Below are 27,688 nucleotides of genomic sequence, written 5' to 3'. Positions count from 1 at the left end.
AGCATCTGTTAGGAGCTCTTAGAAATTAATTGAAATTCAAATAAAGTCCAAATAAAGCTGGTATTACACTCATCGATTTCAAGTTTTAAAAACACCCACAAAACCTGTAGCACAGTTACTGTCTCACCTGAGACACAGGATAGAAAGCCTTAATTTTCTGCTTACCATATTTACTTTGAACAAAAGCCACAATGTTAAATTCCTTTAAAAGTGTTCCTTCTTACCTACCTAAACTCTTCAACTGAGATTTCTTTTCATATTCTAAAGTTTTAGTGTAAATACCACCAAACAGTTCTATATCTTGATTGTTTTGTTCCACTGCTTTTCTTAGTTGGAATGAAGCCATTGTACCATTAATGTCATACAGCCTGGATTGGGTGTGTGAAAATTTCCCTTTCTCTTCATTCCGATTTTAGTGAGTGAGATCTTCAATTTAGGCGTTGTAAGAAAGCTTTATCTTTGCTTCCATATGACTCTGTAAGGATCTTACAATGCCCCTGAAAGGAGAACCAGGGGGTTGCCTCTTTGCATTAAGGAGAAAGGGGAAGGTAGTAGATGGTGCTGACTCCAGAGCTGAGCTCCAGGCGTAAGCAGTATGAGGAGTGACAGGAGGCCCCGGTGTAGGGGTGCAGCGTGAGCACTCTTCCTACCTTTGCGTACTGTCAGCCTTCATTTCTTCTCTCTTCCTACTGCCTCTCCCTGTGGGTTGAGAAATACAGTAAAATCAAGAATATATTAAATGCAATAAAAATTTGTAATATTCTGCTACCACTTTATTTCTGAAAAAGCATTAGTAGCAATTTTCATTTTTGTTTTTTTTCTATGCGCCTAATATATACAGTTGAGTGGAGTTATTATTAAGACTTCCTTCCATCTCTAAATAGCAACATTTTCCCACCTGGGAAATGCAGTTCTTGTAAATTTTAATGACCACACAGTGTTATGGTCAGTTATAACTTATTGAGCAGTTTGTTAAAGTTCTTTTGCTGCTATAAATACTCTTCAAAATGTCCTTGTGAATCTACTGACTTGCATTTTATATGTGATGCATGCTTTTATCCTCACCCTCTTTATCTCTTGGTTTCAGTATTTTTGAAAATCTGTTTAAGATACTTGTTATATATGTGTTTCTGCGTCATTATGAATATCTCTCAGCTGTCTTTTGTATTATATTTTAGTTTTCAATATTAGGATTGTTTTCCTTGCTGGTTTTGGACAATATATTTTTTTATTTTAGCATCCATTGTTTTCACAAACTTTTGATAGATAATTGTCCAGCTAAAGAATTCATAAATTTTTAATTTTATTTAACTTGGATAGAATTAAAGAAAATGGGTCACTAAGGGCTTGCTTTGGCAAGAGCTTATTCAAATCACTTGTTTTGTTGTTCTGTATTTAGATGTTAACCTGTTATTCTAGAAATTACTAGGGTATAATTTATTTTTTTAAACGGAAAAATGTAATTTTAATTAGATAGAAAGGTACATTTATAATCTTTCCACCTAAAAATTATTAAACACTAGAGATAAATTGTTAAAACAAAGCACAATTTTTTCATACTGTGACATAGTTCCAGTTACAAAAAGAATTTAATGGAATATTTAAACATAAAATTAGAATTCTAAGACTTTTTGTTTAATCTGGAGAACATATTTCATGGCCTTTCGTTTTCTCTGTGAAGTGAAATACAAATTCAATGTCTAGAGGCAAGTGCCAACTTGTATCTCCTTGGTCTCCTTAGGAACCATTACAACAACATTTGTAAAATATAACTTTTATCATATCTAGTGACGCTCCTTAGAAAGCATGGGGCAAACATTTCCAGAAGATTCAAATATTTATTGTAGTTTTTTCATCATCTCCTTGATGAAGGGAATGAATGTACTTCTGGCCCTGTCTTCTCAGAAAGAACTGGGGAGATCATACCTATCTGTAGACCTGTGTTTGAGTGGCTGTCCAGCATTTGGAGAGAGGGAGTAGAGAATACTTCCCTACACTCCCTCCTTCATGCCATTAGGCAATTTCTAAGTAAGTATTTTCCTTAATGTCATAACTATAGGTCATATACTAAATGTATTTCTGTGTGTCTCATACTGTCTCCCACCCCCCCACCCCCAGGCTGGGGACTGAATACAGCTTAATGCATGCCCGGCAAGCATTAACCATTGGCCATCCCCAGCCATGACTTATTTCATTATTGTAATAATTAGTGTGCTTTATGTCAGAATTCGCAGAGGGCTAAACTAACATTAACTCATAGTTTTTTTGTTAATGTGAAACTGTATTATTTAACAAGTAATGAATAACACAGTGAAAACTGATAAACTTTGCAGTTTTACTTAAAGTAGCACAAAATTTTTAAAGAAATATTTTATAAATGTTATGTGTACGTTATCTCCCTATATAGGTTGATTTATTTAATATATATAAGTTTTGCCTGCATGTACATATGTGTACCACACTCATGCCTGATGCCTGCAGAAGTTAGGACAGGGTGTTAAGTCGCCTGGGACAGGAGCTGTGGAAGATGGTAAACAACCGTATGGGTGATGCAAACCAAACCTGAGTTCTTTGCAGGAGATGCCGTGCCATCTGTCCAGCCCCTACTTTGCTATTTTAAAAAAGAATTCGTTCTTATTCTTTTTATTGTATCATTTATCTGGTGGTTAATATGATAAAGACCTTAATTAATTATGTTAAATTCAAAATAATGCAATAACTTTAACATTAACTAATAAATACCTCTTCTTAACCTGTGAGTCAGGTGCCATCCTGACCATACCATATAAGCATCATGATCAAGACTTATAACAAGCTTATGAAGTACAAAGACATGCCCCATTTTGTTTTTCTTTTATGAGCTAGAAGTTTGTCAACCCTTGTCTTTAATAAAATCATGAACACCATTTCCTCAATGACATGTTTTGTGTGCAAAGGATGTTTGTATCTGGGCATGATATTTTGAATGTTTTTACAGTTATATTTGTGTATATGTGCATATATATGCACATGCCACGGTGCATATGTGGAGATCATATGACAACTTACAAGAATGGGTTCTCTCTTTTAACCATGTGTATCCTGATCCTCAGTCATCAGGGTTGATGGCAAGTGCCCTCACCCACTGAAACATCTCAACAGCCCTTGTGAAACATTGTGAAAATTCTCAATATGCTTCGATCTTTTAAAATTATTGTTACATCTGTCATGATGATCAGTGATCAATGATTCTTAATGTTGCTGTGTTGAAATAATTAAATAAGTTTGAGGAAGCAGATACTAACAGCCTGCCCATAGCGGGCCTGAAGAAACAATAAGAAATGGAGTACTGCGGTGTACATATGGCTGTGGCTCTAGACTTCTGTGACCTGGTCAACTTCTTATTTCCTAGAAACTATATTGACCTTGGATTTTGCTGGAGGCTGTCGGGAACTAAGAAATGACTGTGGAGCTGGGCCAGCCACCTGCGTCCTTATCCTAGGAGTGTCTTTCACTTCCTTTCTTAGTCTCAGTAAATCGAAGAGAAGACAATCCTGAGGGATGTGTGCTTTTGCCCTGTTCATGCCTTCAAACAGTGCCAGCTCTTTGTTGTCTCAGGGGTTAAGTAATGTGTCCAAAATTATCTAAATACTGAATAATAAACAAATGGCTTGCCCTGATAGCAGATGGAGTCTACATTTTGGGTGTCATGTTTCTGACATGATTTACCTGAACCATTTCATCTTCCTAATCTGCATATATAAAAGAATTCAACAACATAATCCAACTTTTACAGACTGATCCCATGTGCATTCTAAGTATCTTAAAGATTGCAAATTGCTTACAACAGCCATATTTTCCTTATCTTGACTTGTTCCCATTGCCATCTTCTAGGACCTTAGCAGGTTCTTCTGTTATAGAAAGAAAACTTCCAAAGGAAGATTGCACAGTGCCTAGGAGACACACAACTTATCTCAGGCATCATTACTTATCTTGCTAAATCTTTATATCTGAATACTCCTGAGCATACGCCAACCCTCTGTTTCATCCCTAGTTAATGGAAGCAGGGAAGCTATGTCACTAAGAGTCACAACAGTTATTTTAGAAACTAAAATCAAGAATTTTCAGCACAAATAAATGCATCGCTTTATCTCTTGAGCTTTATAAAAATCAGCATCATACTGATACCATAAAACCTTTGTTCTCTAAACTAAAGGAAAAGTCTAGGGGATTTAAAGATGTCTTGTTGAAAATGAACTAACCTTAAGATACCATTTTTCCTACTGAATTCCTGTACCAGTGGATGGATAGTGGGTAAAGCAATAAAGGTTCAGTCTGTTTCATATAAGCCACTTTATCTGTGGGAAGAGAAAGCATTACAGAAGCTAGGAGCAGTGTCTAACATAGACATGAGAAGGTGGCATCAAAGGCCTAGTCTGTGCTCCCATGGGGACGTGTCAAGTGACAGACTGAAATACTCAGAGCAACCGGACAATGCTTTAAAAAAAAAAGGAAAAAAGGAAAATTGGCTTTATTTGCTAAAATTTGTTTACCACATTCTAATAGGTTAAACTTTCTTACCTAAGCAAAGGAAAAGAAAAATGTTAATTAAATCCAAGTAATAAGTTATTTATAATGACCATTTTATATTTTTAATGTTATTTAATTGTACCAAAGAAAGTACAGGGATCAGCTATTAAAAAAAAAACACCATGGCAACCTGAACTGAAATGTTCTAGAATTTTCTAAACCATATTAAAGGTCCCTAATATTATTTTTAAGTTCTCTGTAAGATAGGACATGAAGAAAAAAACAGAACCTTCTGACCTAAATAACTTGATTTTACTAAGCACTCTAATCAAATGTGCTTTGACGTTGATTTGAAATAACACAGCTCTACTAGATGACTTTGATGTAACCATTCTCCCTGTATTTATTAAGGTAAGACTTCTTGTAAATCTTGGTGATGCATGCTTGTAATTGCAGCACTTAAGAGGTGGAAGCAAGAGAATCAGAAATTTCGGTTGGCCTTGGCCTGTCTCAGAACCAAGAAACAAAAAGATCCAGGCCACTGAATATCATAATACAAACATGGTTCTGCAGAACAGTGGAATCTGACAGTGAGGAGCACAGTAGCCATTAACTTTCAAAATGAACACTGCCACTAGATTTCTCCAATATTAAGTCAAGAAAAACATTTGTTTTCAATTTTTCCTAAAATTACAGAATATTTTTAGACTGGCAAATTCTGTTTTATTTCAGCACACCTAGGGCCGTGCTGCCAGAAAATCTGATAGTTGTCAAAGTACGGATGGGCTCAGAATCAAAGACTGTCCTTCCTAAGAAATGCCAAACACAGCAGTGATGAAGCAGATCTATTAATCAATAAAATGCAAAATTAAGCATATCCTTAGACCTACATATTACAGTAGCTTATAAAACAATTGCTGTATTGTTTATTATAGATCATATATTTACATTTATTCAGCATACATCCTTTATGCAAGAAAAAGGTGGAACTTCAATACTTACATGATTCTCCTTCCCATTCTTGCATAGAGAAATTCCTTTAAAGAGGTTACAAACATAAATGCTTAAGACATACTTTGGGGTCTTTTTTTTCAATTTTATTGGATATTCTCTGTTTTTGCATTTCAAATGTTATACCCTCCCCTCCCCCACTACCGTCCTTCCACCCCCTCAACTTGCTTCCATGAAGGTGCTTCCTCTCCCAATAACCCTCTTCACCTCAATGCCTTGGCTGTTGATGATATTGTTCTTACCATGAGGGTGCAAACATGTCAGCTCTTTCAGTCCTTTCTCTAGCTCTTTCATGGGGGTTCCCATGTTCAGTCTGATGTTTAGCTGCAAACATCCTCATCTGTATCTATATGACTCTGGGAGAGCCTCTGAGGAGACATCAATCTCTGGCTCCTGTCAGTAAACACTTCTTGCCATCAGCAATAGAGCTTGGACTTGGCTGCATATGGGGTGGTTTTCCAAGTAAAGCAGTCTCTATAAATCTTTTCTTCAATCCCTGCTCCTCTATTTGACCTTGTATTTCCTCCCCTGTTTTGTTCCCCCTTTTAAGAAGGACTGAAGCATCCACATTCTGGTCTTCCTTCTTTTTGAGCTTCATAAGTTCTCTGGATGGTTTCTTGGGTATTCTGAGCTTTTTGGGGGGATGGGGTGAGCTAGCGTCCAATTATAAGTGAGTGAATACCATGAGTGCTCTTTTATGACTCACTCAGTATGATAGCTTCAAGTTCCATCCATTTGCCTAGGAATTTCATAAACTCATTGTTTTTAATAGCTGAGTAGTATTCCATTGTGTAAATGTACCACAATTTCTGTATCCAATCATCTACTGAAGGACATCTGGGTTCTTTCCAGCTTCTGGCTATTATAAATAAGGCTGCTATGAACATTGTTGAGCATGTGTCCTTGTTAGATATTAGTACAACCAGACTGATTTTCAGAGTGGTTGTACCAGTTTACAATCCCACCAACAGTGAAAGAGTGTTCCTCTTTCTCCACATCCTCTCCAGCATCTGCTGTCACCTGAGCTTTTGATATTAGCCTTTCTGACTAGTGTGAGGTGGAATCTTAGGGTTGTTTTGATTTGCATTTCCCTGATGACTAGGGATGTTGAGCATTTCTTTAGGTGCTTTTCAGTCATTCGATATTCCTCCATTGAGAAGTTTTTATGTAGCTCTGTACCCCATTTTTAATAGGAGTCTTTGGTTCTCTAGAGTCTAACTTCTTGAGTTCTTTGTATATACTAGATATAAAGCCCTCTATCAGATGAAGAATTGGTAAATATCCTTTCCCAATCAGTTGGTTGTCATTTTGTCCTTTTGACAGTGTCCTTGACCTTACAGAAACTTTGCAATTTCATGACTTTCCACTTGTCAATTCTTGATCTTAGAGCATATACCACTGGTGTTCTGCTCAGGAAACTTTCCCTTGTGCCTATTTCTTCTAAACGCTTCCCCACTTTCTGTTTGATTAGTTTCAGTGTACCTGGTTTTATGTGGAGGTCGTTGATCCACGTGGACTTGAACTTTCTACAAGGAGATAAGAAAGGATCAATTTGCATTCTTCTTCATGCTGACTGCCAGTTGAACCAGCACCATTTGTTGAAGAGGCTGTCCTTTTTCCATTGAATGTTTTTAGTTCCTTTGTCAAAGATCAAGTGACCATAGGTGTGTGGGTTCATTTCTGGGCCTTTGATTCTATTCCATTGGTCTACCTGCCTGTCTCTGTACAGTTTATATCACAATTGATCTGTAATACAGCTTGAGGTCAGAGATGGTGATTTCCCCCGAAGTTTTATTATTATTATTATTATTATTATTATTATTATTATTATTATTATTATTGAGAATGGTTTTTGCTATCCTGGATTTCTAGGCATACTTTGTTTTCAAATGTCTAATTTATCCTCTACAGGAATCCTAAGTTTTCATCCCAATGTACAAGTCTGCCAACATAACATACTGACCTTGGATGAGAGGTCATAATAGATACTTCCCAGGGCTCCCACATGTCATGCATGCTTTGTCATGATGTCATTTTGCTACACTTTAATCATTTGTTTTCCCCACCAGCTTAGAATTTACTGTGGACAGGCAGTCTTCCTGGTTGCCTTATTTGCCTAGCAGAGTACAGAATAGTTATTTAATAACTATTATTAAGTAGTTACATTTGACACATCTTCTTTTGTGTCTGTTTTAAGATATATTTTAACTACAGTAAAGATGATATACAAATTGTGATTTATGGTTTTTCCTTCATTTCTAAGACTCCACTACAACCTACTGAGATCCAACAATAAAAGATGTCCAGGGCCAAAAGCTGGTAGAAAAGACATAAATCTCACATCTTTCATAGCACTTGCTAAGATTGCACCGTGCCTCAGAAGCAAGTTTAATTTGTATTTCTGGCAAACAGATAAGAGCTTGAGCTTAGGATTTGGAGATGCTCTTGTGCTTGGTGATGTGGGGGTTAATTCTAGACTCTGGAACTATGGAGTAAAGCTTAAAATGAAAAATAGGACAGTATTCTTACAAATGAGTGTTACAATGCCTGGTGAGAAAGCCAGGGGCTTTGATGGAAAAATCAACATGATAATGGAAAATGCTTCAAGTTCTGTATTTTCCCACTACACAAATTTAATTAAGTGTGTTTGAACAGGAGTTATGAAAAGTAGTAATTATGCCCTACAAACTAGTTATTTTCTTTTTTTAGAACAAGTGAATTGTAAGAGAGATAAGCAAACATCTTCCTTATGATTTTTGTATATATGTTTATTGATTTATATCCTATTTCTTTCTACAAGAAAGCTAAAATTATCTTGCAATGAATTTTTAGTATTTTTCTTCATAATTTCTACCCAGGAGACCCACGTTTCCCTGGAAATGAAATATTTGTTAACTGGGTATTTGCCTCAATGTTAGGCTTAAACTATCTTTTTACTATTTTATGCATTTGGAGCTGAATATGACACATTTGGGGCAGAATATGACATATTTAGCCTGATATATGATACTTTTGGGTCTGAATGAATGATTGGAATAAAAGAGTAAGTGTGCACATAATGATTTTGTACAAACTCTTTGTTAGGACATGAGATTGTAAGTAAAGGGCCAGCGAGATGACTGTGTACATAAAGGTGCCTGAACTGATGTCAGAGTGACTGATTGCCAGGGGAATGCATCTGCTTTCACACAGGCACAGCCCTCAGAGAGGCAGTCCAGTCTGATTCCAGCCTTGCTAGATCTGGAGTAGCCATATCTCAGTCCAAGGATTCATGGCCATGAACAGGATTGCAACTGCAGAGCCCACTCTCCTCGGAATTCATGTTTCTATGATGAAGACATTGTGTTCCTTCATTTGATGGAATGGGTCTCTAGCCAAGTTGGTAGTAGAACACAAGTCTACAGATAACCCTTCTCTTTTCCCATTGAGAAAGTTACAGAATCAGTATCAGGAAACAGAAAATGATCACAGCTTTATGTATTTATTATACCATGTTTTCTTCCCTATGAATTTTAAAATGATTTATAAGAACATATTAAACTGCTAACAAATGAGTGGACACTTAAGAATGAAAATAAGGGAGAAGCATAAAATAGAATCAAGAAGAAGGTAGTAAAGATGCTTACAATAGAACCTGTGCTATGGGTGGGCTGGCACTTAGCTCTAAACTCTCTAATAGACCTCCATTTGTTAATGGCATTAGCCTCAATTTGCTTAAGAGCATTTTTTTTTTTTTTTAGGAAAATGGAAAAGTCAGGGTAAAGGGTAAAAAGACAAGAGAGTCTGGCTAACTGATTTTTCATTTGACTTCTTGTAGGAATAGATCTTAACATATCTGGGACATAGAACGCACTGAACTATGTGTCCTTAATACAGCCTTCCTCAGTACACTTCTGGGACAGGTTGTTCAAAAATATCCAAAGGTATTGAATTCAAAATCTAGGCTGGCTGGACTGTGAAGCTCTGTGAAGCTATTCTGTCCTCTCTTCTATAGTCTCTCCTCTTCTATAGACAGCTCAAGAGCTTGATTTGTTTTTGCTCTCTCCATTTATTGCTCCATCCTTACACCTAAAACACTTTTAGCTTGGTCTCTACACCAGCCGCATCAGGGATGCTACCTTTCAGATTATTTTTCACTTGGTCTTAGTAATGTTTCGAAGGTCCTTTACCTGTGTGTTTCTGCTTCTATTCTTTTGAATCAACAATGCTGGTGTTCCTTCCGATATAAGGAGGTGGCTCCAGTAAAATCATAGACTAAAACTGTATACTAGTAACAAAGACATCTACTACTTCTGAATCCCATAGCATATGATTTTATTGAACAACAGTAACATGGTACGTTAACCAGATCAACTTTCAGTACAGACTCCCTGGGCTGTTCTTTTATTTCAGACCCAACAAAGTTAGTAGCTACATTTCCCAACTTGCCTTGGACTTAAGATTTCAAATGTAATTTATGCTTTTGCTATCAGTGTTATTTACATGAAATTTGAACTTTTACCTAAGTTACATGGACCAGGAACAGTAATGCTGAGACATTCTGAAACTAATAGTTGTGGTGGAGTGGTGGAGAATTGCTGCTATGCCCATGTGATCTGGGAATTATTTCAGTGGCTTCTCCCTTTTTCCCTGTAGGGTTTGTTTCATGGAAGTTCTAGAAATTCTCTACAGCCAAGCATGAGATCCCAAAGTCTACTTCCATCACTACTATGCTAGAACATTCTAACTATTGAATAAAACAAAAGTGAGGGCATATCTGTCACTTTGCCAAAAGAGCTAGAGGTCATGGCCCTACATGACCATCTTCTCCATTCCTAAGCCATTTGACTGGTGGCAGTTTCTCAGAACACTGGTCACAGCTCATGCTTGGGATACTTTCCTAGACTGACTAACATGAAGACGTTGAGTAATGGGACACTCCTCACTACAGCTGAGAAGCACTTCTGCCAAGACTAGGAAGCCTTGGGAGTGGAATTTCCCTAGAAGTATGTAACTCGGGGGATCCCAGAGCTTTCTAAATGAGAAAAGGCAGAGAACACTTAACTTCAGTAATACTTATTAAGAGCCTACTATGTGACTTAGATGATCTATTAGGTGATTCACAACCAACCACCCTCTCCAGCCTTTCCAGGATCTCTGTGATGACAGTAGTGGTACCTTCTTTTTAAAGATGAAGAATTAGTACTGGTTAGTTATGCATGATCTGGGGTTTCCTGGATAATCGATAGACAAATTTTTAGGCATGCTATCAAAATACCATTTAAACATTTATTTTTATAATAAGGTATTTGTTCACACATAACTGAATAAAAAGCCTGTTTGAGAAGAGCACATAGCAAAAATGTTATGCACTCTCTTTCCACTATTAATCCTAGCTTAAAAGATTGAGATTGGCAAGTACCACTTTAGCTTCTAATTCATTTGCTGTCTTTTATCACTGTCTGCTTCCTCACTTTAGGCTGTGTTTTTTTACAAGTGCTGCAGAGATATCTAAAAGGATAATTCCACTTAAGTTCCAGGAAATAGAACTGCTATGAATTATTGATAATGTTGGCTTACTAATGCTTTAACTTTGCCTCCTTGCTTCAGTCAAAGGTAGTGGTTAGTAATTTTCATATCATCCTAGGAACTCATATTCCTACTTTTTACAGGCAATACTCACTTGAAATACAGGAGAAACTGTGCTGTTAATGCTGTTTCCACATATTATTTTCTCCATAGACTCTACTCTAGCTTTGCTCAATGGTAGGTTAATAGTACAGTTTCAAACTGAGTTTCCAGTCCTTGAAATGCACTGGGGTACTTGAATTGTAATTTGAGTGCAGCAAAGCCTTTGGTAGATTGGTTTTACACACACACACACACACACACACACACACACACACACACACACTTATTTCATTCTCTTGTTTCAAAGAAAAACACTGCTGTAAAGTATGAAGTTTTTATGTAAAATATTGAAAAAAGAGATCTTGCCTATAAAAGTCTTGAAACTCCTGAATGGATACAGTAAATGCATGAGTGGGTGTTTGTCTATTTGTTGAGGTACTAAGGAAAATACCCTAAGATTTTTATAAATGACATCAACAGCCACACGCTATTCTGAGAAGGCAGAGCATGCCTATGACTGGACTTGCAGAATGAACTTGCTGCCCTTGCCATGTTGTGAGAATCCATCTGGACACCAAGTAGAGCCAGTCACTGTGTTTATTTCTGTTTTGCATAAACTCACTAACAAGCAATGAAGGAAAATGGGAGGAGCTGTTAAAAATAAATGAACCAATTACAATGAATCACCTTCTTTCACGGGCTTAGAAGGGGTCATTAGTCAGGTCCCAAGGCCCCCAGCAATCTTTGAAAGGACAACTATGCCCATTACTTATGTTACTTCATAGTAGAATACCATGGGCAAAAGTTCCTTTTAGCTTTCAAAGAGTATCTTTAAAAGCTTTTGTTTCATGTTATAAAATCAAACCAGTCCATACTCAGGGTTTCTTTCTGCATGTGAATAGTACAGGACCTAGAATACCCAATCAGGCATGAGATCTAAAGACCTGAAGAAGACATAGACTCATTACTGCAATGTTATTATCTAGTAAAGACATCATAATCCAATAACAAGACCAAGTCTATCTTAGAAAATGCATACTAGAAAGCACATTATCAAGAACACATAAGCAATTACATTGCAAGGTCCTTTCACACTGACCCTGGGAAGTCAGTAGTCTAAGCTTATTTTCAAAGGCCACAAAGATGGCTGCTTCACTGCTGCCAAGGCCATGAATGTGTGGCACTTACTGTATCTGATGGCTAAATAGCCACCATCTGCCACAAAGAATTACAGAGAATGTTACAGAAACTCCAATGAGGCTGATGGTTGGTGACTGCCTGAATAGTGACAGACACACACACATACACATACATACACTCACACACATAAATATAAACACACATGTGTGCATGCACACTTAATTTAATAGTAACAACAATAATACATAGCATTATATTATGTATAACATTATATTATAGTATAATGTATTAGACAAAGAACTCTTTCCCTGTTCATTTGATATTCACCAACACTGTGTTTTATTTATTTGTGATACAAAGATGGCCTGAAGGTGCTGGGAAGTCATTTGTGAAAGATCAATATGATTTTCCTTTCCTAAAAATTCTTTTCACAACATGTCTAGTCCTCACCAAACATGTCAGAAATACATCCATGATAAAAATGCTTCTGTTGCTAATGTGTCTTTGTTAAAGCCAATGTGATTTTAGTAAAGAAATAAAAGAAACAAATAAAAAGAAACAAAAATTAGTTTTATTTAAACAAATTTCTATACAAAACATTCAAAACACACTTAAAATACATCTCAGTGGAAGCAGACACATGACTGTCAAGTAACATCATTCTGTCAATAGAGTTTTCCAACTTATGTTTCTTTTTTATTTTTAATACTTGAATTTTAGACTTTCTAAAGAGCCGATCAGAGGGTAATGTTTCCTTCTCTCTTTTGTGCCTTTTTCTTTTAATTTCTTTTCTACTTCAACACTTCCCCCTTTCCTCTGTGTCAAGTTATCCAGAAAGGCCAGGACTAGGCACTTAAAAAAGAGGCCTCATAAAACCAAGGCAAGCCAACCCAAGATTAGCAGGCTTCCTCCAACAGGCCCCAGAGTCTGGATGCTAGTGTCTCCACTCAGAATCTGGTAGTAAAAGCTGGGTCAGAATAAGATAGTTACAGAAGATGCCCTAGAGAATCCATCCCCAGATGATACATCTACAATATAATCTGTATACCTAAGGCCCAGGGGGCATCTGAGAAGTCAGACTGTGAATACTGTAAGGCCAGAGGACTAGGACATGTGTCCACAATACTCAAATGCCCAAATTAAATCATAGGTATTGCTAATAAGTTAGGACTAACTACTTCTCTGAATAAGCAGAAAATTATTTTCAGAACAATTAGATTATTTCATGCAATGCAATAAATTTGCTAATGTATGTGGTAAGAACAGTATTTGATAGGAAAGATAGATCATCTGATTTTATTTGATGATTTACAGAAATTATGTCTATTCTTCTTCATAATGTTTCCTCTATATATAGCATATGTATCTATACATACACACCAATATGAGTCTGCCTCATACTGGACAATGAAAATAATGGTGAATTAGTTTTATTATTGACCACTTTAAATTTTTTTTTTGAAAATTAAGAACTAGGTAATAATGACCTTGAAGAGTGTGGTTGGTTGGTTGTTGTTCTTTTTGTTGTTGTTGAGGGGCAGGGAGAATAATCCTAATATTTACTAAGTTGCTTAAATTATTTCCTTTCTTTTTCCATGTGTAACTATCTATGTATTATACTATGTAATATTCTTAGAGTAGCATATACAATGTATGCATATTTATTTGCTTATTTTAATTATTTGGTATATTGAGTAATGTATATTATTGTGACAATTTCATCAGCATGTAAGCCTATTTACAAAACATTTTATGCAAAAGTTACATTGCAAATGTGAAATTCCTTATGCATGTTTTAGTAACTGTGTGTACTACATATACTCATTTCTCTTTCTTTCTGTTTATAGGAAGTCCTGGCTGAGCAAGGTTGGGAGTCCTAGTTCTCGCATTGACCGGGCCGACTTTTCTAATGAAAAAACAATATCTAAGCTGGAATACTCTGATTTTAGTATTCGATATTAATGGAAGGAAAATGCTAATTGCAAAGCTTATATTATAGAAAATAAAACAGTCTTAGGTTTATAATAGTAGGAGAGTAGGATTAAAAATGGAAAGTATCTGCTCTGAAATTATATATTACTAAAATGTCTGAAACTGAAAAAATTTACTCACCTATGTTTTAGCAAGCAGAAAGTTATTATACAGTAAAATGTCATTATAAATTATATGATGAACATTCACATTGTCTTATGGAGTCTTTCATTTTAGAAAACATTACAGTATGTATATTATTTGGTTAGACATAAAATAAAATAAATTATCAAAAATTACCATTGGGTACTGTTGCTTAATAGGCTGACTTTTAATGTCCTTTTGGACCCACAGAGAGGGCTGGGTCTCTGTCATCAGGACTGGGGATCTGCCCTCAGAAGGCTGAGCTCCCACAACAGCTGCACAGGCATTCTTCCACCTGGACCAAGGGTGAGCCTAAGACACAGGCCCAGAGAGGTCACAGAGATCTCGGAGATCTCAGAGCACAGAGGGTGCAATGCTCTCTGGAAAAGGGTCTTTTTTGGCCCACAGTAAGGGCTGGGTCTCCTCCACCAGGACTCAGGATCTGCCCGAAAAAGGCTGAGCTCCCAGATCAGCTGCACAGGAGCCTTTCCACCTGCATCAAGGGTGAGCCTGACACACAGGCCTGCTGGCTGTCCAACAAGAGAACACTGGAGTTTCCAGAGAGCAGGGAGCATGGTGCTCTCTAGAAAAAAGTATTTTTTGGCTGAGAGAAAGAGCTAGGACTCAGGAACTGTGGGTGAGGGCTGAGCTCGCAGAACAGCCTCACAAGTGCTCTTACGCCTGAGCCCACAGAGACAGAACTGAGTCACTGCCATCAGAACTCACTGCCTGCCCACAAAACCCCAAACACCCAGGGGCAATCTCCCTCCTGAGCCCGTGGGCCTTCAGACCCACAGGAGAGATAAGCACCAGTCAGGAACAAAATTAACACCTACAATCACTGACAACAAGATGGTAAGAAGAAAGCACAAGAACCCAAGCAATGGAAAACAAGACAACCTGGCAACATCAGAACCTAGTTCTTTCACCACAGCAAGTAGTGAATTTCCCAACACTCCAGACAAACAAGATTTAGACTTAAAACCATACTTCATGATGATGATGGAGATCTTCAAGAAGCACAAGAAGCTCCCTTAAACTACTAAAGAAGAACCAGGAGAAATCACTCAAAGAACTACAAGAAAACACAACCAAACCGATGAAGGAATTGAAAATGGAAATAAATACAATAAAGAAATCACAAAAAGAAACAACCCTGGAGAAAGAAAACCTAAGAAAAAAATCAATAGTCATAGATACAAGAATCACCAACAGACTACAAGAGATGAAAGAGAGGATCTTTTCCGAAGACAACATACAAGCCATAGACAGAACAGTCAGAAAAGATGCAAAATCCAAAAAGCTCCTAACCCAAAATGTCCAGGACACAATGAGAAGACCAAACCTAAGAATAATAGGTATAGAAGAGGGTGAAGAATATTAACTAAAAGGCACAGTAAATATCTTCAAAATATCATAGAAGAAAACTTACCTACCCTTAAGAATGAGATGACCATGAATATACAAGAAGCCTACAAACTCCAAATAGATTGAACCAGAAAAGAAATTTTTCTGGACACATAGAACAGAATAGAAGATCAAGAAATGAACTCTCACACATATGGTCACTTGATCTTTGACAAAGCAGCTAAAAACATTCAATGGAAAAAGGAAAACCTCTTCAACAAATTGTGTTGGTTCACGTGGCAGTCAACATGCAGAAGAATGCAAATCGATCCTTTCTTATCTCCTTGTACAAAGCTCAAGTCCAAGTGGATCAAAGATCTCCACATAAAACCAGGTACACTGACATTATTAGAAGAGAAAGTGGGGGAAAAGCTTAGAACAATAGGCACAGGGGGAAATTTCCTAAACACAACACCAAAGGCCTATTTTCTGAGATCAGAATGGGATCTCATGAAATCACAAAGTTTCTGTAAGACTAAGGACACTGTCAAGAAAAGAAAACGGCAGCCAACAGACTGGAAAAGGATCATTACCACATCTGATAAAGGTTTAATATCCAATATATGCAAAGAACTCAAGAAGTTAGACTACAGAGAACCAAACAATCCTATTAGAAAATGGGGTACAGAACTAAACAAAGAATTCTCAACTGAGGAATATCAAATGGCTGAGAAGCACCTAAAAAATGCTCAATATCCCTAGTCATCAGGGAAATGCAAATCAACCCCCCCCCCCGAGATTTTACCTCACACTAGTCAGAATAGCTAAGATCAAAAACTCAGATGGAAGCAGATGCTGGCGAGGATGCAGAGAAAGAGGTACACTCCTCCACTTTTGGTAGGGTTGTTAGCTGGTACAACCACTCTGGATATCAGTCTGGCGGTTCCTCAGAAAATTGGACTTAGTTCTACCTGAAGACCCAGCTATTTCTCTTCTGGGCATATACCCCAAAGATGCTCCAATATATAATAAGGACACATACCCCATCATATTCATAGCAGCCTTATTTATAAAAGACAGAAGCTGGAAAGAACCCAGATGTCCTTCAATAGAGAAATGGATATAGAAAGTGTGGTACATTTACACAGTGGAGTACTACTCAGCTATTAGAAACAATGCCTTTACAAAATTCCTAGGCAAATGGATGGAACTACAGAGTATGATCCTGAGTGAGGTAACCCAGTCACAAAAGAACACACATGATATGCAGTCACTGATATTTGGATACTAGCCCCAGAAAGCTCTGAATACCCAAGAAATAACTCATAAAGCTTATGAAGCTCAAAAAGAAGGAAGGCCAAAATGTGGAAGCCTCAGTCCTTCTTAGATTAAAAAAAAATGGGAAAAAATCATGTATTCATCATATATTATTATGTAACAAATTTGGTAAGCTACAATAATATTTTATAAAATAAATAAATTAATAAAAAGGTTGAGTGATTAGTCTTAAAATGATTAAAATAAATTTGCATGATGATTACTATAACCATAAAGTAATAGCAATAGAAAGTTAGGGTATAAAATTCTCCTTAAACTCAAGCCTGATTCAGTACAAAGTTGGACTTACTTAGTATTCTTGGCTTCATTGTTCTGTGATCTAGATAGGCAAGCTTGTGACAGCAGTTAGAAGAGCTTGTTTCAGTATAGCAACCTTTGAAAATTTTAATCTACTCCCTTCAGCTATTGACCTATGACTAAAAACACTGGGATTCTAAATAAATCACCTAAACTTGTACTGTGATTTGACGATCTTAAAATTATAATCAGACAACCTAGTATTGAAGAGAAGGTTCATTTTTTTTACCTTGCAATTACAATATCGAATAAAAAAGATCTTTAACAAAAAATACAGCAGGATTTCACCTGCAAATATATTATGTATTTTCTTCATTCATTTCCATTTTAAATTTTATTTATTTTTATTGTGTATATGCATGTGCAGTGATGTGTGAATATAAAAATGTATTGTGTGTGTGTGTGTGTGTGTGTGTGTGTGTGTGTGTGTGTAGAGGTCATAGGACAAATCTTCATAAGTCATTTCTTTTCTATCTTGTATCTTTCTTGAGTTCCAGGCTTCAAGTACCTTTATCTAACTGATTTTCACATTTTTTAAACAATGGAACCCTTCACTAAAACGCAGCTTTATGTAGAACTGAATATATAAAAATGTTGGTTATTGTTTTGTTTTGTTTTGTTTTGTTTTGTTTTAGCACAGCTGGTGTGACTGAACTGGAATGGAGAGGGTCCTCACATTTGGTCTCTCCTTCCTTGTGTTTTGGTCTACTTCAATTCCCTTGGGAATGCAGGTTGAAAATGACCATCCTAACACATCTTGTAGACAGGACAAATTGTATATACCAATCTCACCACTGAAAGCCTTGCCTGGTTACAGAAGATGGAAGTGGTAGTGTAGAACTTGGGAGAGTGGCCAACCAATAACTAGTCCAACTTGAGGCTCCCACTAGCAACAAGAGTGAGCCTATGCCAGACACTCCATGGATTTTGTAGGAACCAGAGGCTGCGGAGACCTAAGATAGAACCAAATACAATTGATGGGGGGTGGAAAGCCAATGAAATAATTTCTAACAATATTCGGCTATACCTATAGATCTGTGCCTAGCTCAATTGTCATTAGAGTAGTTTCTTCTAGAACTAATGAGAGCAGATACAAATACCCTTAGCCAAATACTAGGCAGACCCAGGAGAGTCCCAAAGAAAAGCAGGACAAAGGATTGTAGGAGCCAGAAAGGTCAAGGACAACAGGAGAACAAGACCTACAGAATCAACTATGCAGGGCTCAAAGGGGTTCACAGAGACTGAAGCAGCAATCATGAAGCCTGTATGGCTGGCTCTAAGCTAGGTCCTCTGCATATGTCATGGTTGTATAGCTTGGTATTTTCATGGGACTCCTAACAGTGAGATTGGGAAGTGTTTCTGACTCCTCTTTTGTTCTCAGGACCCTTTTTTCCTACTGTTTGCCTCATCCAGTCTTGCTATGAGGGTTTGTGCCTAGTTTTATGGTAAATTGTTATGCCATACTCAGTTGATATCCCTGAGGGACCTGCTTTCTTTCTGAACAGAAATAGAAGAGGAGTAGATCTGAGGATAAAAGAGGTGGAGGGGGAATTGCAAGAAGTGGAGGGAGGGAAAACTGGGATATAATGTATTGTAGAAGAATAAATTTTAAAATAAACTTCCATTTCATTTTTTTAAAAAAAGAAAAAGAGATACAGAAAGAAAACTACCATACTATCTGTGAAGCAAATCTCACTGCTATATATGGCCCAAGGCATGACCTGTACCTACAAGTCTATATCCAGGCCTCTCCTCAACCTGCTTCATGGTATGAATTGAGAGAAAAGTAGATGTGAGATATTTGTTAGCTTAAAGGTTTATTTGTGGGTTATAACAACATATCATATATACATAAGACAGTGCACTGTTGGAAAATGACCTTCCATATAACCTATAGGAAAAGAAACACATTCTTATTATTTGAAACTAACACCATGATAAGTTAGGGGAGCATTGCATTATGGGTGTAGAGAAGATACGTGCTGGATCTTCATTGGGCAAAAAAGAAGCAAAAATGCTGAGACCTAAGGGAGCAAAGGATTTCCCCAGTCACAAAGACCTGTACCTTTCTTCCTGAAGTACCTGCAGGGATAGTGAACCCTCAAAGGGTATCAGTGGCATGCTTGAATTAGGGACTCCCAACCCTAACAATATTCTTATCCCCAAAGTACTATCAAGCATCTACAAGCACAGGAATGGCTTAAGGAGTAGTCATAGTAGCTGATACACCCTCAAGACAAGAAGAGTGGACCTTGGATGCTTTCTCACCATAAGGCATCACGTGTGTTCCTTCTATAGAAGAATGCAAAGCACCATAAGAAAAAAAAAAAAACAGACAACTTTCCAGTTCACAGGCAGCTTTAATATCCATTTAGTTTAGAAAGTGGAAGATAGATATGTCTTCTTACTTGTGTTTGGAATAAAGATCTGCATTTCTTTAGGAATACTGCAATACATAGGAAGGTTTTAAAATGCATATTTTGATCTGATATCTAACATGACACTGATACATAACTATTCATATCCTTTAGTATTTTCTTGACTCTTTAAAAAATACACTTTGTTGAACCAATCTTCCATCTGCACAAAATAAGCCATACTAATATTTTATATATAAATAATATCTACTAGTGGGTAGAAATGTTGTAGGTAATGACTGAAAAGTAGGTGTATATGAATGGGTAGAAAGCAAGATAAATAAGATAAAGCAATATACAAATGTGTTACAGAAATTAGATAATATACCTTAAGTTCTAATTTGTCCAATTTTATACTGAACATCCATGAGAATTTTCAATTTATATACAATTTTTAAATATTATAATAAGAAAGGTTTTGCCAGAATTAGACATTCTAAAAACCTAAAAAGTTCTAAGGGAATGATATTTAATTCAGTGACTATCAACTGGAGACTCAAAACTCCTCATACCCACACTCTCTTCCCTTAGCAACCAGAACCCCGAGTGGTATGACTGACACAAGAATCGAAATAATGTTTTCATATTTATATGAAAGTTCCTACATAAAAATCTTCAGTCAGTGGGCTGCAACCATAGCAGTAGCTCAGAGCTTAATACTCTTATAGAAGAATATCTACAAGATATCTTCAGTTCTCAGCCCATACATGGCAACTCACAACTGACCATAACCAGTTCCAAGGACATAGAGATAGAACACTCAAATACATAAAATATGAAAAGCTCAGTAGGACCTTGTTGACCGGAGGAAACACGGTAAAGAATGGATCTTATCTAGCAGGAAATAACCAAGAACAGGGGAAGAAAGTTCCAGGCTGCTTTTATTATGGGTGTTATCAGTTGTCTAATCATAAGTGTTCAGATAAACTCAAGGTTCATCTAAAACTGGATCTCAAGATCAGAGGAGGACCTTGTAGCTGGATCGATACACAGAAAAGGAGAGAACTAGAAAAAGAAGAGAAGCGAGGCTATGATGTTCATTAATTTGACTTTGTTGAAATCTGCTGACCTTCTTAAAATTATTTTATTTTTGATACTAATTATATCATTTCCTCTTTCCTCACTCTAAACCCACCCATGTACTCCTTTGCTCACTTTTTTAAACCCATAACCTCTTTTTTATTACTTGATATTTCATAAAGCATGTTATGACTTCTTTTGGAAGTATATGTGTGACTATTGTGGTATATATTTTAAGTTTCCTCATGACTGCAGATACAGTATCAGAGTTGTTCACTTCTCCATAAAAGGGAAGATTTCTTATAATTGGAACTCATTCAAGGAACTAAATGAAGAGAACAAATGGGTCATGAGACATGCATTCTGGGCCCAGCCCATTGCTAGTTACCAATGTCCTGGGATTCTCGGCTGCAGAGTCTAGAAATTAGATATTCACCAGATACAGGTGAGCCAGGGGACATCCAGGGGTGTTAAGAGGAATCTAAAAAAGGCCTGTGATAAAGATGTATACAGGTTGGCACTTAGTCCCTTGATCTGGGCTGATCAAACCAGAGCAGGACCATGGCTCGTCCCATTCACATGTTAGGATTGCTCCTGACATCTTGTAAGCCAATCCTGGGCCTAGAGATGCAGCTCAGGTAGAAGACGTGCCTGACATGTGTGGGCCTGAACCCCATCACCGGTACTTCAGAGAAGCAAACAAAACTAAAATACCAAAGACACCTGAAGTAGCAATTTCTAGTTTTGTTGGAGACTCAGTTGTGTCATTAATGTTTCTCTGGAAACTATCTTATAAGTGATGTTTTGCTGAAGCAGACAGATGAGAGAATGTTTTGGGGTGAACAGACATGTGGTGTTCTTCTGGAAGCTGCCCAGTGAAAGGGCATATGATGTTTGGAAAGAGTATAAATATAATCCAACAAACAATGGATGACATTCTTGCTTTGGTTCAACTTGCCGCTCTTTGCTGGTCATCACTGGGTTTCCATGACGATGGTCTTCATCATTTGATATGGAGAGAAATGAACCAAATAGCTTCTGGTGGTATTCTTGCTGCTTTTTGCCACTTCTGTAGACTTGTGAGAATAAGTTTTTTGTTTTCTTCTGAATCAAGCTGCTGATACTGATTCGTGGTTGCTGTGTATACTGGACTGCCTCTGATGATTCCTGTTTGATGTACCAGACTGCTAACAAAAAAAATTGGAGTCACCCCCAAAACTATTTCAAAACAGGCCCAAACCTGTTTCCTATTACCTTTTCCTTTCCCTACCTCTGTTGGGGGGTGGGATAAAAGGGAGGTTCTAAAGGACTAAAAGCATTAGAGAACCATAATGAAAGTCAGCATTGAAAAAATCTTAGCTTGCAGACACAGGGCTTAGGAATGTGGGTGTTTTCTGAGTTTTGCTTTTGTCAAGCTTGCATAGTACGTAAATTGAACCATAGCCATTTGCATTAAGAACACACACGCAATACAAAAAGTACTGTGCCAACAAACTCTTATGGTTTATGGTAACCATCATAAAGACTCATGTGCCCAAAGTTGTTTTTCTGTTCTCTTATTTTTGTTTTTATTTTAACAATGGTGGAAATTATTCTTCTTTATGTGGTAAGAAGAATACAAACATGTAATTAGTGGTTAATTTTTACATATTTTAAATGTTAATTTAAATGTCATAGTGATTCCTAATATTTAGAATTCTGGATAGAAGGTAACTTTTCCTTAATTAACTCACAGATCTTGGTGGGGAATGTTAATTTTTTCTGTTTATTTTATTCCTCGTGCATGCTAAGTAAGCTCTCTACCACTTAACCATACCTCTGCCTATGGTTTCTGATTTAGAATAAAACCAAGTTCTGATAATTTTTTAAATTAAAATGTAAATATTTAGTTGTTAAATGGGTTCATCAGCAGGCAGGAAGTGATTTAGTTTTCCCTTTTCAAAAAAATCTAGATTACCCTTTCTCTTCTGCTAGGGAAAAAAAAAATCATAGTGCTTTCTTGGTTGGATGTCCCAGATGCATCTTTTATGAAAACGTATGTGAAAGTACATGTTTACTTCCAAATTCCCTGATACATTCTGAAAGTAACAACCAATAAAGTCTTTCTCCCTTTTTTGCTTTTCTCTCCCCATCCCGCCATCATTCAAATGCTAGATGTTGTCGGGAAGAAGATTAGAAGATTCAGTAGATTCATTGTGTTAGAGATGGAATTTCTATTTCAGACTGTTCTAAAAAGTGAGAATTACTATTATTTTATTTTTATTCTTCAAGCACAAAGGCACAGTTTCTGGGTGAAGAACGTGCATGCAAAACTCTATTAAGAAATCTGCACGAAGAGTGTATGTAGATTTATGTTAAGTCAATACATGATTGGACAGGGAGAGGAGATGGGAAAAGCGAGAGGAAATGGAAGAGGAGGAGTCAAAGGAGGAGAAGGAGAGGAAGGAACAGGAAGAGAAGGCTGGTTAATGGCAAGATAAGGCATCTCCTAGTAGGGAATAGACCTACATCACAGCACCCAGGGAGGAAGACAGGGAAGAAGTGATATAATGGTGATTCTTCATCAAAGTTTGGTATTCGGGTAAAGAAAAGAGCCTCAGTGGCAGAGTGTAGGAGAAACTGTGTTGAAAGACGTTGGCAGCAGAAATAAAAGGGAAAAAAAATCAAGAGGGTACTTGTTGAAAAACAAGGATAGTGGTTGTGTCCAGTCTATAGGGAGTGGGTTTTGGTCCAGAACAGGTACACAAAAAGCCCTACCCATCCCTGCCATTTTGGAGCTTCCATTTCTTCACTCAAGTCATAGGTTCATAAACACTCTCTTTGCAATTATTTGTGTTCCCCTGCTCAGCTCTTTCTAGCCATGAAGTCTGAACAAAATTATTGTTCCATTGCTTTTAATCCAGCTAATAAGCCTTCTCTTGTTGGGCTCAACTCACAGCTCCCTTTCCTGGTTTCTTTTTCTGGTTCTCTTTCTCTCTCCTCAGTGATAGGCTGACCAAATCAACCCTCCCTGGTGCCTACTTTCATCTTACATGCAGCCCCTAGTCCTCCTCCTCCTACTTACTCCTGTTCTACCATGGGACTCCCTTTACTTCCCTCTGATGGGCCAACAAGCAGATGGAATCCACCAAACTAATACCATATACCCAGTTGGGGCTGAGGCTGTATCTATTAGGACCCTGAATGAGACTACAAATCTTCAGGGATTTTCACTAGAGACCACTTTAAAACTTACTTCCTAGCAAGTCTCTGTAAAGCAATCCTTAAAGTAGTTAATCGTTCTAAAACAATCCAAAAAGCCATCCAACAGTGAAACCTGCCTCAATCTCTAAATTGCCTTACAAGGACCCTCTTAAAATATACCAATCTGTATTCTGACACTACATGAAAAACAAGTCCTTTTGATCTATGTCTTCTCCCAGAGTTTCCTTAATATTAAGGATAAATTTAAATGTCTAGAGAAAGGACCACTGGCTCTATATGCCAAACTCCTAGCCATAGCCTTTAAGATATACTACGGGAGAGCTGAAAAATCCCCAAAACAAAAATACCGGATGCTAACAAAGGCCTTTTGACTGACCATAGAAACTATTCAGGTTCCTTGGACTCCCAAAGCCTGAGAATTTCTGGGTCCCTATTTCAAATCTGGAAAGAGGGTTACTGAACTTGAACCTGCCCAAGCCTGCATAAGCCACCTAAACAAACAACATCCAAGATGCCATCAGGAGATATACTTGGGTATTGACTGCCCTTATGTCCTTGGTGGCATAGGGACATCAGGCCCAAATCAACCTTTCATGTCTGGCCATGGGTGACTGAAGGGGCCTAGGCTCTTTTGACTTGACTACCACCATCTGCAACAGCTATCCTTATCATCACAGAGTCAGAAAAATCCATCTTTCTCTGGATACTGAGGCCACCTTTTGAGTCCTGACAGTTTGGGGACACATCTCTCCTTATTGTTCCCCTAATGTCAGAGTAGGGGACACTTTGCCAGCCTCACCATCCTCTCTACTTAGCTGTATCTTTAGGAGTATTCTGTTACCCACTCCTTCCCAATTGTACCAACCTGTCTGATCCCCTTGCTGAAAAGGCACCTCGTAGCCAAAGTGAGAACCTCTATTTTCTTCACTCCCCCATAGGCCTGACCCCAGACTCACCAGCCATTCCCATCCTCCTTCTCCTCAAAAATCACACAATCAGACTCACCTCTTCCCTTACCAACTGCCCAGTGGATCCAGGGGTATGGAACACCTAAAAAAGCTGCTATAGTTAGACACCCCACCCCTCTTGCATCATTCAACTTTAAAACCTTACCAAATGGATCACCCAGGCTCAATACTCACTTTCTCTTCAAAGCCTCTGATCTTTGACAAACTCTTAAGAAAAGGTCATCTGCATCCCACTTCTTCCCCCTTCAACATTCCCATACCCGAGGTTAAAACTTCCAGGTGGTTCTGGATCTTTCATTCCATAGTTTTCAACCCTTATACTCTCCACCATGCCTCAGAGACCTCCCACTTCTTTGTCCTAGATCTCAAGGATGCCTTTTTCCCATTCCACTGGGTCACCAGTCAAAAAATACCTTGGTATTTACTTGGACTGACCTTTTAATTTTTTTTTTTTTTTTTTTTTTTTTTTTTTTTTTTTTTTTTTTTTTTTGTTGAAGTCCAACTTTAATCCATGGTTGTCTGATAAAAATACAAGCCCTTATTTCAGTTTTTTTATATCTCTTGAGGCTTGCTTTGTGACCAACTATATGGTCGATTTTGGAGAAGGATCCATGGGGTGCTGAGAATAAGGTATCTTCTTTTGTGTTTGGGTAAAATAGTCTATAGAAGTCTATTTGATTCATAATGTCTGTTAGTTTTATTGTTTGTTGTTTAGCTTTTGTCTGGTGACATGTCAGTTGGTGAGAGTGAGAAGTTTAAGTCTCCCACTATTAATGTGTGCTGTTCAATTTGTGATTTAAGCTTTAGCAATATTTCTTTTACAAATATGGGCACCCTTGTGTTTTGGGGCACAGATATTGAGAATTGAGATATCATCTTGGTAGATTATTCCTTTGTTGAGTAGAAAGTGTTCTTCCCTGTCTCTTTTTATTACTTTTGGTTGAAAGTCTATTTTATTAGATATTAGAATGGCTACTCCATTTTGCTTCTTGAAGCCATTGCTAAGCAAAAAATTTCCAGCTCCTTACTGTGAGGTAACATCTATTTTATCACTGAGGTGTGTTTCTTGAATGTAGCAGAATGACGTATTCTGTTATTAACACTCATTCTGTGCCTTTTTATTGAGTAATTGAGTCCATCAATTATGAGAAATATTAATGACCAGTGGTTGCTTATACCTGTTATTTTGATGGTGATGGTGGTGGTGATGGTGTGTGTGCATGCTTCCCTTGTTTTTGCTGGTATAGAATTACTTATTTCCTGTGTTCTTGAATGTAGTTATCCTCCTTGGGTTGGAGTTTTTCTTCTAGTATTTTCAGTAGGTTGGATTTGTAGATAAATATTGTTTAAATTTTGTTTTATCTTGAAATATCTTGTTTTCTCCATCTATAGTTATTGAGAGCTTTGCTATGTATAGTAGTCTAGGTTGGCATCTGTGAATTTTACAAGATACCCCAGACCTTTTTAGGGATTTATTTGTTCTTCTTTTAAATGCTTCTACCTGTTTGAATGTATTTTTCTATATTGCTTTAAGAAATTTATTAATTTCTTCTTTAAAGGCCTCTATCATCCTTATAAGATTGAATTTAAGGTCATTGTGTGTGTGTGTTTGTGTGTGTGTGTGTGTGTGTACTTTGGTTGTGTTAGGATAGCCAGGGCTTGCTATAGTAAAGTAACTGTGCTCTGAAGGTGTCATATTGCCCTGGCTTCAGTTAATGGCATTCTTTCAAAGGGCCTTAGGCCATCTGGATGGCTTTGGTTCCTTGATGTTCCTATTGTAGTAAATATTGGGAGTGGGATTAACCTTGATGGTCCAGATGTGGCAGACCTCTCATGCATAGTCTTGAGCTATATGCTTCCAGATCAGCAGGTCTGTAAGGATCAGGAGCAGCATATCCAATAAAGGTCGGTGGTGAGATTGGCAGGGAATGGGAGTCCAGTGGGGATATCAGGCTGCACAGGGCAGCTTGGGGTGTCTCAGAGGGCCCAACAAGTAGGGAAGATGAGTGGGGAAAGGGAAGCTAACCTGTATGGTTCCGGATCTGCAGGTCTGATGAAGTTGGGCAGACAGGTGTGAGAAGAATGAGGTTCAGTAGGGATAGCCCATCTGTTTCTTTAGAATATAAAAATAAGTTTTTGAAAACTTTTTACTAAATCTTGCTGCCATAATTTAAAAGTAGTAATTTTACCAGAATTTAAAAATTAAACTATGCCAGAATATAAATCCTATTATCACATAATCCTTCAAAGCTGCATTTATCTTTAGATGCTTCTTTAATAAAATCTTTAGAATTATTTTAAATTTATTTAAATTAAGTAAATTGGTGTTAAGTTTTCATGTTGTGTAGAAATTGGTCATTTCTTTTATTTTTTTTTGCCTTTTTTTTTACAACTTTATTTGAAAAAAACAAAGATAAATGTACAGATTTTAAGCATTTTTTGCATAAAAGTATACAATACATTTTTGTCAGTACTTGGTTTTTTTTTTAAAGGTTTGATAGTGTGATTAAGATCTTACTAGTTACAATGAGCATAAAGTACATGTAAAACAAGATGTAACCTGGAAATAGTCAAAGTTTTCTTGGTGTGTAAAGATTTTTTTTTTTTACAATGAGCAAACAGTACATGTAATACAGGGTGTAACCTGGAATTTGTCAATGTGTTCTTGATGGGTAAGGATTGAGCAAAACTTTTTGTTGTTGTTGTTTTGTT

At 37.2% G+C, this 27,688-nt stretch overlaps 1 protein-coding gene across 1 annotated transcript in view; it reads left to right on the top strand.

Moving 5' to 3' along the window:
* ACYP2 (acylphosphatase 2) overlaps positions 1–14,540 on the top strand; it is a 144,794-nt gene extending 130,254 nt beyond the window's left edge. Inside the window, exon 4 of the mRNA XM_080917458.1 lies at positions 14,118–14,540. Within this exon, the coding sequence (XP_080773584.1) occupies positions 14,118–14,232 (115 nt within the window). The 3' untranslated portion in view covers positions 14,233–14,540. The remainder of the gene's footprint in view (positions 1–14,117) is intronic.
* Positions 14,541–27,688: the final 13,148 nt, after the last annotated feature.

Source organism: Micromys minutus (assembly GCF_963924665.1).
Source record: "Micromys minutus genome assembly, chromosome: 1".
Classification (NCBI taxonomy): domain Eukaryota; kingdom Metazoa; phylum Chordata; class Mammalia; order Rodentia; family Muridae; genus Micromys; species Micromys minutus.
The sequence above is the reverse complement of the archived record's forward strand: the minus strand, read 5'-3'. Positions and strand labels throughout refer to the sequence as shown.